General features: G+C 42.7%; 2 protein-coding genes across 4 annotated transcripts; one reads left to right on the forward strand and one right to left on the reverse strand.

The window, feature by feature from the left end:
• The first annotated feature begins 927 nt into the window (after positions 1-927).
• Positions 928-5,341, forward strand: cog8 (component of oligomeric golgi complex 8). Of its 2 annotated transcripts, none has more exons than XM_053622559.1 (5): positions 928-1,256; positions 1,921-2,128; positions 2,242-3,060; positions 3,538-3,706; positions 4,896-5,341. In XM_053622559.1, the coding sequence occupies exons 1-5, from the start codon at positions 928-930 to the stop codon at positions 5,267-5,269; spliced, it is 1,899 nt and encodes a 632-aa protein (XP_053478534.1). In that variant the 3' UTR covers positions 5,270-5,341. The 2 variants fall into 2 exon arrangements, with proteins under 2 accessions (XP_053478534.1, XP_053478535.1); XM_053622560.1 differs by having other exon boundaries at positions 1,207-1,296.
• Positions 5,342-5,437: 96 nt separating this feature from the next.
• On the reverse strand, positions 5,438-11,211 carry nob1 (NIN1 (RPN12) binding protein 1 homolog). 2 transcript variants are annotated; one of them, XM_053622562.1, is made up of 10 exons: positions 11,110-11,211; positions 9,994-10,126; positions 9,779-9,912; positions 9,596-9,667; positions 8,937-9,080; positions 8,678-8,830; positions 7,471-7,683; positions 7,101-7,198; positions 6,435-6,579; positions 5,438-6,150 (listed from the first exon to the last, which is right to left on the reverse strand). In XM_053622562.1, the coding sequence occupies exons 1-10, from the start codon at positions 11,176-11,178 to the stop codon at positions 5,881-5,883; spliced, it is 1,431 nt and encodes a 476-aa protein (XP_053478537.1). In that variant the 5' UTR covers positions 11,179-11,211; the 3' UTR covers positions 5,438-5,880. The 2 variants fall into 2 exon arrangements, with proteins under 2 accessions (XP_053478537.1, XP_053478536.1); XM_053622561.1 differs by having other exon boundaries at positions 8,937-9,083.
• Between the last annotated feature and the right edge of the window lie 9 nt (positions 11,212-11,220).

Consider the following 11,220-nt stretch of genomic DNA (forward strand, 5'->3'; position numbering starts at 1 on the left):
AAGCGCACAGTACGTCGCAGATAAATGTAAACATACAAATAGAAGGCTTTCATTAGTGGTATTTAGTTCAGGTTTTTTTTGCATTCGAAAAATAAGAACGTTGTAAAAACTCTGGGCTTGTGTTATTTTATCGATATTTTCCTGTGAGGTGTAATATGTTTTTAATTTGTATTGCTGTGTTGTACCATATTAGCTGCTGTCTATTGTAACATCAACGTATATCTCTCCACTCGTCTGGTGTTTTTTATTCTTCTTTTTTTTGTTTAAATATTATTAAAATTAAAAAAAAAATTAATGAAATGAAAAGTTAAAAAGCGTTGAAAAGGTGAAAAGCGTATCCATGGCGTAACGCGTCATCGCTGACGTCACTAAACGTTTCTGTAAATATACTTTCTTTCTTTCGTTTTTTTTCTCCTTCAGGTAAAGGTGATATTATAAAGAACAAAATAAGGATACAGCTGGGTATATACATATAAAAGACATATTTTGGAAAGCTCACAAACTTTTTATGTATTTATAGCTTTCTTATTCAAAGAGAGTCAACAAAACCATAAAGTTGGGTTTCTTGTTAGTAAACTCGGATAGTGAAACTAAAAAGGTCTCGAACACTGAATATTTTCATTAATAAATGTCTTTACCAGAAATGTATTTTCAATGGGGAGAAAAATCAAGCATTTATTAATCAGCATAGTAATTTCTAGCTACATTTCATATACAAATTTAGTAATATACAGTTTGTGGCGGGTTTTTTTGTATTAAGTTTAAAAATAATAAGAAACCCATAAAAAAAAAACACTGGTTATTAATAGAGTTTACTTATTAAAATAAAGAAACATCAAAATCTTTTAAATAAATAAATAAATAAATAAATAGGGCCATGCAGGTCGCGGGTGTATGACGTCATGACGTAACGTACGTAAAGTCAAGATGGCGGCTGTAGACGTGGAAGACGAGAGTATTTTGGTGTCGGTGTTTAAAGACAGTTTTCCGGAGAACTGGAGAGAAAACCCGGACTTTGCGGCGTACCTGTCGGAGTTGAGTTCGTACGGAGTTGAGAAGTTAAACCGGGAACCGGAGCGTTTGTCCGAGGAACGAGCGCAAATCTTGCAGCAGACGCGCGAGCTCGCCTTCTCCAACTACAAGACGTTCATCCGCACCGCCGACTGCACCAAAGAGATCTACCGAGACTTCGGCCGTGTGGAGAGCAGCTTATCCAAACTCCTCGATAAACTGCCGAGCTTCGGGGAAAAATGCAGGTTTGTCCGAGATCAGGACGCGTCTCTTTCTCGAGTTCAGGTTTGCGGAAGTGGTTTGTTTGTTTGTTTACCTGAAGCCTGTTGTAGTGGTGGTCGATATGATGGAAAAAGGATCACATCACGATATGTAAACACGATTCCAGGATACACGATATGTCTAGGTTTGCAGCATACTAGTGCCATGCTTAAAACAACCCATGAAAACCAAGGCATTAATAAGTTATATAAAATGACTGTTTGATTAGATAATTATTCATTCATCTTCAGTAAAGCGTTTCATCCTGGTCAGGGTCTTGGTGGATCTGGAGCACATCCCAGGAGCACTGGGTGCGAGATGGGGACGCACCGTACACCTCACCCAAATTCACACGTAGGCATAGCCAATCTTGAAGGAAACCGGAGACCCCTGGAGGAACCGTACACATACACAGGGAGAACATGCGAAACTTTACGGGTGTAAAAGCGCAGGATCGAACCAGGGGCTCGAGCTGTGAACCGGCACCGTGACGCCTGTCAGCTCTGCTTTCTTATAATTAACCGTGGAGTTGTTTAGTGTTATAAATGTACTTCAGAGACCCGAAACACTCAGTAAAGTGCGTTATGTTGCGAGTAAGTAACACCATATCGTTATTACGATACGCTTTTTTATTTATCTCCATAATAGAGGCTTTGTGAAGGAAGCAGAAGAGATCGGGGCGAGCCGGCGGATGAACAGCCTGACGCTGAACCGTCACACGGAAATCCTGGAGATTCTCGAAATCCCGCAGCTGATGGACACCTGCGTCCGGAACGGCTACTACGAGGAAGCACTGGAGCTGGCCGTCTACGTGAAGAGGCTGGAGAAGAAGCACTCGTCACTTCCTGTAATCCAGGTACGGTGGAAAGGATTACGTTTGGATATTTGGAGCACTAAACAGCTCCAGACAGTAAGGAAGTCGATAAAGCCGTGGTTTGTTAGGATACCGTTTCTTTCTCGTCTCACTAGGGCATTGTAAACGAGGTGCGTCAGTCGGCGCAGCTCATGCTGAACCAGCTCCTCCAGCAGCTGCGCAGTAACTCTCAGCTCCCCGTGTGCCTGCGCGTGATCGGCTACCTGCGCAGGATGGACATCTTCACAGAAGCAGAGCTGCGTGTGAAGTTCCTGCAGGCGCGCGGCAGCTGGCTGCGTTCCGTGCTCGCCGCCGTACCTGACGAAGACCCCTACGTCCACATCACCAAAACCGTCGAGGCCTGCCGAGTGCACCTCTTCGACATCATCACTCAATACCGCGCCATCTTCTCGGACGAGGACCCGTTGCTGCCCTCTGCCGAGCAGGCCGTGAACGAGAGCACCATTTTTCACGGCTGGGTGGTGCAGCAGATCGCTCGCTTCCTGGAGACGCTGGAGCGCGACCTCGAGCGCGGAGTGGGAAGCCGTTTGGACTCCCTCCTCGGCCAGTGCATGTATTTCGGCTTGTCTTTCAGCCGGGTGGGCGCGGATTTCCGCGGACAGCTGGCGCCCGTGTTCCAGCGCGTCGCCATGGATACGTTCAGCAAAGCCGTTCGAGAAGCCGTGGACAAATTTAACGAGGACATGAACCTGTATACGCTCATTTCTCTGCCGTCGATGCTCGGGAACACCGTCCCGACCGTGGCCGCCGGCGTCCAGCCCGGCTCTCTTCAGCCCCCGATGGGTTTGTTGGACTTCCCTCCGTTAGCCTGCTTCCTGAATAACATCTTAACAGCCTTCAACGACCTGCGACTGTGTTGCCCAATCGGTTTAGCTGAAGAAGTTGCCAGATGTGTTGAGGAGGCTCTTCTGAAGGTTTTACATTTTCGTGTAGTTTAGTTGACGAACGTTTGATTTACCTTACGTTCCTGTCTTTCCTCGATTGGTCTTAAACCACGTTGATTAGTGCTTAAAGGTGCAGTCAGCAGATTTAGCATGAGGTTACTCCATAAAAATAATCACTCTAATGGTAGTAATAATAATAATAAATCTCCATCATCCCCCTGAGAGTTTGGGTATTTCCAGATTCAGACAGGACTAAAATCCCAGACAATCACTGGTAATAATTACCTTACCTCACCTCCTCTTGTAAAGAAAATAAATAAATATATCCAGCCCTGATTGGGCGTAGGTTCCACACCAAGCTTTTCAGTATTATTTGATGACAATCACTGACCGCACCTTTAATCGCGTCTTCACACGAATGCTTCACCCTTTAGCTTTATACACTGTGTGTTTTCTGCATATTCGTCATGCATCAGCGTCAAATAAATTCCGTTCTGTCCTACACAGGTGACCAAACTGATCCTGGTCTTCCACAGAGCGGAGGAGTCGGCCTTCAGCAGCCGCGAGCGCGACTTGTTCGTTCGGTTCTGCTGTGCCTTTGCCGAGGACATGGTGCCGTTCCTGAACCGATGTCTCCAGGTTCTCTTCCCACCAGCGCAGCTCGCACAGATCCTCGGTAAACAGGAAGGGGTCGGATTTACTTTACGACGTCACACGTACTGTATCCTGCTCCTGCAGTCGTTTCATAGATATACAGGGGCAGCTCGAAAAATTTGAACATCAGGGAAAAGTTCACTGTTCCTGTAATTTAATTCAAAAAGTGGAACTTTTATATACTCTAGATGCTGTTAGGGGAAAATAATCAACCAGTCAAGCAGAGTTACTCTCACCACCTCAATGTTGATTTTCTTATAATGGCACATCCTGAGCTGTTTTATTCCTCTTATACCACAACAACTTGCCAATTACAGTTCTTATTAATTAAAGAATGACCCGTTGTAATTTTTTTTTTTTTTCCATTTAAAGATGCAGACCGTCTTTGAGACAATTTAGTTCCTGTTATGACTTGCGTTAGCGTTCCCATGCTGGAAAAGTGTTGTACAGCACTGACACCGGAGACTCCTTCCTTAAATAGTGCCATCCGAACGATTTTACAGCCTGTACAATATTATTTCGTTGTGTTTATTCATTTTTTTTGTACTTTTAATCGCGGAAAACTACTCGAGTTGGGAAGCACACGTCATCGAACGGGTCACTCGTTAGGAGAAAACTCACCCACATTTACCTTCTGCCATTATCCTTGACATGTTTTATTAGACTGTACCTGTCTTAACCTTGTGAGAAACCTTTTTTTTTTTTATTCGGTCAACACTCTGGAAGAAATTAACAAAGTCAAACCTAATGTGACCTTAGAGTTTTTAGGAAAAATACATGTTTAAAAACCTTATATAGAGTTCCTTAGACATTTCCCACCATGAAAATAGATGTAGACGCTGGTATGGTGTTAAAAAACCAAACGAACTTGAATTGGCGAAATTGCAACCGCATTAAATTGTCTTTCGCAGTGACGCTTGTTGGTAAACGAGACTGATTAGCCATGAATGCCTGTGGTGATTATGGTCACATGACGTGTCTCCGCCCAAATCTGCGGAAAATGCGCAATTTTTTTTTAAAAATCGCACGCTCCTGCAAATATCGCGGTGTTTGCTTGATTTTTGCGTTCATTTCTGTGATCGCAAAAATCCCGAAGGACCGGTTGTAGACATCTTTCTTTATTTAGTAGTGGTTACGCGGATTATGTCGAGCATCTGTATTTGAGTTTTGGGATTTAAACAGAAGCTGAGCTCTTGACGTTTGTTTTGTAGGCGTTCCTCCAACCCAAGTTCATAAACACGGAAACATCGGGTGCGTCGACGTGAGCGCCGTGCTGGAACCTTTAGACTTCATCTTGCCCAAGAGAGAGCCCCTGAGCCCGGTGCTGGACCTTTCCATTGAGCTGAGCAGCTCGAGTACTACCGAAGCAGAACCTCCGGCTCCAGCCGAGCCTTCCTTTTCAGAGAAAGTGGAAGCTCCTCTACCAGAACCTGGAGCAGACCTCAATGTCCACCAGCATCGAGAAGCAGAACCTGCCCATAATACAGCGCAACCTACAACACACGACGTGGAGCAGAACGATCCAGGAGACGCGGCCCTGACTAGCGCAGATCATCAGAACGAGCCGCCACAACCACTAAATTAAATCTTTCTTTTTTTTTAAAAAAAACTCGTTTTTCCTGTGAATTCTTGCCTGGGGAAAGTATGTATATTTAATAATAATAATGTATAAATTTGTTTAATATTTCAGTCTGTACATGTGTATGTATTCTCAGTTCTGTAACGAGCAGCGATTAAATCTTGCAACAAGACGTGATGATAAATAAGGTATATTTAAATTACACAAGTGTGTCAGACATTTTGTTGCCATGGTTTCACAAAGGGGTTCACGATCATTTTAGTCCATCAGATGCCACATTTTTTAAAAATCTGACATACAAAGGGCAGGAAAACATCAATTTTAGGGATGCATCTATACCTCAATTGTGAAATACATTCAGATCGCCGCCATTTTGTGTCGGCTGCTGCTTGGCGTACTACGTGTAGGACGTAGCATTAGATTTTGGCGTCCGGGCATCTCTACGAGCAAATGAGCATCGCGTCTGACTGATATCTGTATCGATGCATCCCTAGTAGAATCTAAGCACATCACTTCCTGTGGTATTGTAATTATTTAAGATGTGAACAAGCAATGGTTTATTTCCCTCTCTCGCTCTCTCTTTAACACTGTTACACGGTTAACACGGCACCGCCGGTTCACTTTTTCTTGACGAACTTCTTGCGAGAGGCGTTCGGATTGGCGCGTCGTCTCCCTCCTCCGCACTGAGCCTCCCGTAGGTTTAAATTCGCCGCTCGGCTGTAAAGGTCGTGCTCCGTGAACGGAGATCCACCGGCGAGGTAGTCCGGGTCGAGCACGTCCGTCTTCGCCCGTGCCTTTCGAGAGAGTCGCTGCTGAGGGAAACGCTGATCATCCACCACGTGCGGGTTGTTTGAGTGTTTTCCGCCTTGTGGTAAAGGCATAGAGTACTGCAGGAAAGACACAGACAAGGACCGTTAGTGGGCGTGTCCTAAATCAATTAACTGACGGTTACTAATTGTGATTGGGCGGTTGCGTAACCATGGCTACGGCATATAAATAATGAATTAAACAGTGTGTGAACAAACAACCATTTCGTTTTAGTCACTCAAGCGAACATTAAATCGGCGAGGCGTTTTCTCAGCGTTCACAAAATGGCCGCTTCCTGTTAACTTCCTCCTCCAGAGCGGTGAACTAAAACACGGAGGGGAAATAAAGCCGAGCACATACGTACCCTCTTTCCTTTAGGATTGAGCACTTTGGGGTTGCTGGAGAAGTGCATCTGCATGTTGCCGTCCTCGCCGAGCGTCACTGCCACCTTCTTTAGCGTGTTGTTGCCGCAATGTGGACAGAAAGCTTTGTTCATATTTGTCGTAGTCCTGCCAAGAAACAAAAATGGTTGTTAAAAACAATTAATAATAATAAATCGATCACATACAGCGTCTTCAAATTAGACTCGGAGCGATTTGAAGAAATGTAAGTGGATAAAATAGACACGGGGGGGGGGGGGGGGGATGCCTTTTAAATCCTAAATTCACGCAAGGGAAAGTACAAGCCTCAGTCGCCATTCGTTTCCTGATTCAGATCGATGGGACACGAGGACAGGAGAGTGAAAAGAAATGACACGGACTGTTTACACGCCTGACCGACGAAACTGGTGGAGAATGAGGAAAGGGTGGAGATAAACATGGCACAAGGTAGTAAAGGCTAGAGACACTCAAACCTCGATCCGATCATCGACAACACAGATTAGAAATCAGTGCTGGTACGTTACTAAAATCCAACTGTTTTAAAGCAAGTCCTATAGTTTCCACCGGTTCCACTTTCGTCCTCATCGCGTTTCTACTGTAAACGACCTCGAACTAGATCATTCTGCCAGGATTATTCTCTCTTCACTCACTTGAAGCAGGCGTGGCAGCGGAGGATGTAGTTTCTCGTGTGTCTGATGAGCATGCCGTTGACCGACAGCACGTTCAGGCCGATCTGAATAAGCACGTTCTGCAGGAAACAAAACAACCGATAATTATTCAACTAAACGAGCAGCCTGGCGATTTCCCTCTCAGAGATGTAATCAAATGTCTCATCAAATTAAAAGTCCTCTTAAAAGTAGTAACGTGAGGAAAAACTTATGGGGGAGGGGTCTAATTTACTGATAAACATCACTGTAAAAGAGCGTGCAAAACAATTTCGATATATAATATATACAATATACAGGATATATCAGACACACTCTCTGCAGCAGGACAACGCCTTACGCCCACCGTACGCACCTGCATCGCGAAGTCGGTGGTCACGCAGCCCACCGTGACGTTTTCCGAAGGATGGACTTCACCGGCGTCCATCTGGATTCGTTTTATGTTACCGGGAGTGATCCAGCCGCCGCCGCCGTCCTCTTCACCGTCTTCGTCCTCCACACCCTCCTCATCCTCTTTCTCGGCGTTCGGAGACGTCACATCCACACGCCGCGCTTTCTCCGGGACGTCCTACAACACCGTTTGGCTTCTTAGATTCGTTTTTCAGAAGGCGTTTATTTATTTATTTTTCGGTCAACGTGTAAACGCCTGAACGCAAAAGTTTGTGCACCCTTAAAAACGAAGTGATCCATTTCAAGCCCAAGATTAAAAATAATAATAATAATAATTTTAAGGGTGCACAAACTTTTGTTGGGTTTCACAGATCATCATAAAAAGGTTTTCACAAATGAGTCACATCGTATGCGTATAAGCAAATGAAACAAATAATCGAATAAATAAAATAATACCAGTCAACATTTCCTCTGCTCAAAAGTTAGCATCTCCTTATCTGAATGTGATGAATATTTAAATCCTGGTTATTATTCAGCTCTTTATCTTCATTATTATAATATATTTTAATTCTCAGAGTCAGCGGAAAGGTCTCTTTAGTGTCCTAAGTTATTGTAACTGTGACCGTAATTGCCTAGCACCTGTAAACTGTTCGTGTCTTAACGACTGTCCCACAGGTGCATGTGCAATAATTGTTTATGCTTCATTCAAGAAGCATGAAAAACATCCTTTCAACCCTTTCCAATAACGATCTGTAAAGCTTATTTGGATTTTACAAAACATTCTTTAAAATACAGTCTCCTGAAAAGTGGACGTTTCTTGTTTTGCCGAGTGTATTTTTTGGGTTGTTGTCTCGGGTTGTCCACTAATCGTAGGGTTGGAGGTTCGATTCCCGGCCCACGTGACTCCACATGCCGAAGTGTCCTTGGGCAAGACACCGAACCCCAAGTTGCTCCTGATGGCAAGTTAGCACCTTGCATGGCAGCTCTGCTACCATTGGTATGTGTGTGTGTGTGTGTGTGTGTGTGAATGAGACACAGTGTTGAGCGCTTTGGATAAAAGCGCTATAAAAGTGCGCCATTTACCATTTTGTTATACGATAACCCCACACTTCACTTTTAACTTCCTGAAATACTTTCTCCCCCCGAAACACAAACACATCGGAACTGCGTACCTTACTCACAACCAACTTTAATAACTCGTCATCAATGCTGGGTAAGGGATCTCTCCAAAACTGGAAGCTGTTGAACTCCGAGCTCTCGGCGGTCTGAGGCTCACGTGACACGACGTCATGCCGAACGTCAGCGACCGGGCCGGATGAGGATTCCTGTTTCAGGGTCAAACAAGATCATGATTTCATTTACTTATAATGAGCTGGGGGGGGGGGGGTGGGAGAAGGTTATATAAGAAACGACAATGAATAAAATACACACCACTAATTTCAGTAAGTCATCATCAACACTGGGTAAAGGCTCTCTCCAAAACTGGAAGCTGTTAAACTCGGAGATCTCGGCAGATGGACGTTCACGTGATGCTACACGCTGCTGAACGTCAGTCACTGAGCAGGCTGAGGATTTCTGCTGTAATATAAAACCAAAGAGGTTACCATTATTATTATTATTATTATTATTATTATTATTATTATTATTATTATAATACCTGCTTTAAACAAGCATGACCTCACAGGGTGTACTTTCTTTTAAAAATCAAATATAAATAAAATTTACTCAAAGAATTAAAATAATAATAATAATAATAATAATCAGATGTACAAAATATAAATTCATATCATGACTGTTGACCGAAATATCAACTACAGTCTTTTTTGGAATAAAACAATTCAATAAAAAAAAAAAAAATCTTGATCATGTGACTTCTAAAATAATAATAATACAAATTCATATTCAAATCCTGGTGGCAGAAATATAATTTTAATAATATTTGTCAGTCTTAAAGCGGCGTTATTTGATAGTTCCAGATTGAGTGAACGAGAATACAGTGCTGTTTAAAAACATCTCTCTGAAAAATTAGATATGAAGACGCCATCTATTAAAACCTATCCAGTTTTTCCACCCTTCTGGTTTTGTCTTACTTTAGAAGGAAGGTGGAATCCAGCGATGTTGACCGGAGCTTCTGGGTGTCTCGGCGTGCTGCGTATTTCCACCTAAAGCTCGCGTGAGGATGCGGTGTTAATCCAGAGCAATGTTTATTTTCACTTCTATAAAAAGACAACAACAACAACAAAAAAACAAGCAACTTAGTTCACTATTAATACCTGTACTGCTGGTTCTTTCTTCAAGTGAGCAGCTCCACAGTTCTCCAACTCCAGCTGGTAGGTCAGAGCCAAGACTTTAATGTCCGTAGCTGACAGGCTGGGATAATCCCCGGTCTTTTTGGCAAACTCGGTCACTAAATTAGAAAACGAAGCAGAAAATTAGACTAACTCAAGATTTTTAATCTCAGCGCGAGTCACTGAAGTGATTCACTCACCGAATCGAACGTGTTCTGGAAAAGGTTCTTTAAAGGTGAGCTTGTAGGGTAAAAACGCCAAGTTCTTTTTTGTTTGTTTATCCCGGATTTCGTTCACCACATCCTTCAGCGTGTAGATATTCTTCCCAATTTCCTAAAGCGAGGTAAACAGACACACAGCGCTCATTATACCGCCGCAGAATCCTCCATTCTGATCGGTCAGAAAGTGTTGATTAATTTCCCATAACAGCAGATCTGTCAAGTAAATCACAGGCTCTTTCTATAACAGCTCATTCACGAGGACTTGCACATGAAAAAACATCCGCCAATCTAAGACTAATAACAACAGATTCAGAGAGTGTTGTTATTCCTTTAAACAAAGAAAAAACAGGGACGTTTTCTGTAAGGGCGCCACCATTTTACAGAAGGAGTCTCCAGTTTCAGGAGGTTTTCCACCACAGGAAAGTCTTCAGGATGGAGGACTGTTCTCGGTAACATGACAACCTGCGAATTTTCCTGCTCATGATGGATAGCTGCTTTAACATAAAAGATAACTCGTTCCACAGACATTCCAACATTAAACGCAACTATAAATGGATTAAAAAAAAGTATGACATGTTATTTAATTCATTCAAAAAGTGTAACGGTTGATAGATTAACAGTGTAAGAGAATTAAAATACTTAAGGACGTGCTGCAATGGAAAAATAATCAACTCCATGGTGGTAACAGTAACTCTGCTTCATTACACCACCCTGTCGTTGATTATTTTTCTTTCTAGAAGGTCAGATTGTGTCAAATTGATGATTATTACCATACAATATTATACTGTATCATGTTCACTTAAGCTTGCTATAGCTATATATATATATATATATATATATATATATATATATATATATACACACACACAGTTTTAAAGTGACAGTAAAATAATATAATCTATCCTATTACATCATTCCTAAATTGTCTATCATCTTTAATATCTAATCAACACACATGGCTTGTTAACATGACCTTAAAACACAACATTAAGCTAAGATGCTAATTATAAACGCTGGATTTTAAGAAAATAAACACAAAAACAGCTAATCGTTTCAGTGTGACCTTCATAAAAATAAAAGCCCATAAACACGTACATGCAAAACGGCGTTTTTCAAGAAAGCCCCCGCATCAGCTACAACATGCTCCACCATGCTGGCCACCATCTTGAATCTTGAGCTCCTGTACCAAACAGCAGCCCAACCACA

The sequence above is a fragment of the Ictalurus furcatus genome, chromosome 4, assembly GCF_023375685.1.
Source record: "Ictalurus furcatus strain D&B chromosome 4, Billie_1.0, whole genome shotgun sequence".
Lineage (NCBI taxonomy): Eukaryota > Metazoa > Chordata > Actinopteri > Siluriformes > Ictaluridae > Ictalurus > Ictalurus furcatus.

Coding starts and splice junctions, on each gene's coding strand:
- nob1 (XM_053622561.1), bottom strand. CDS start 11,178: ATGGTGGCCAGCATGGTGGAGCATGTTGTAGCTGATGCGGGGGCTTTC. Junction 9,084..9,595: donor GATTCCACCTTCCTTCTAAA/GTAAGACAAAAC, acceptor TTTATATTACAG/CAGAAATCCTCAGCCTGCTC. Junction 7,684..8,677: donor TAAAGTTGGTTGTGAGTAAG/GTACGCAGTTCC, acceptor ACGGTGTTGTAG/GACGTCCCGGAGAAAGCGCG.
- cog8 (XM_053622559.1), top strand. CDS start 928: ATGGCGGCTGTAGACGTGGAAGACGAGAGTATTTTGGTGTCGGTGTTT. Junction 2,129..2,241: donor CGTCACTTCCTGTAATCCAG/GTACGGTGGAAA, acceptor TCGTCTCACTAG/GGCATTGTAAACGAGGTGCG. Junction 3,707..4,895: donor GCAGCTCGCACAGATCCTCG/GTAAACAGGAAG, acceptor TTTGTTTTGTAG/GCGTTCCTCCAACCCAAGTT.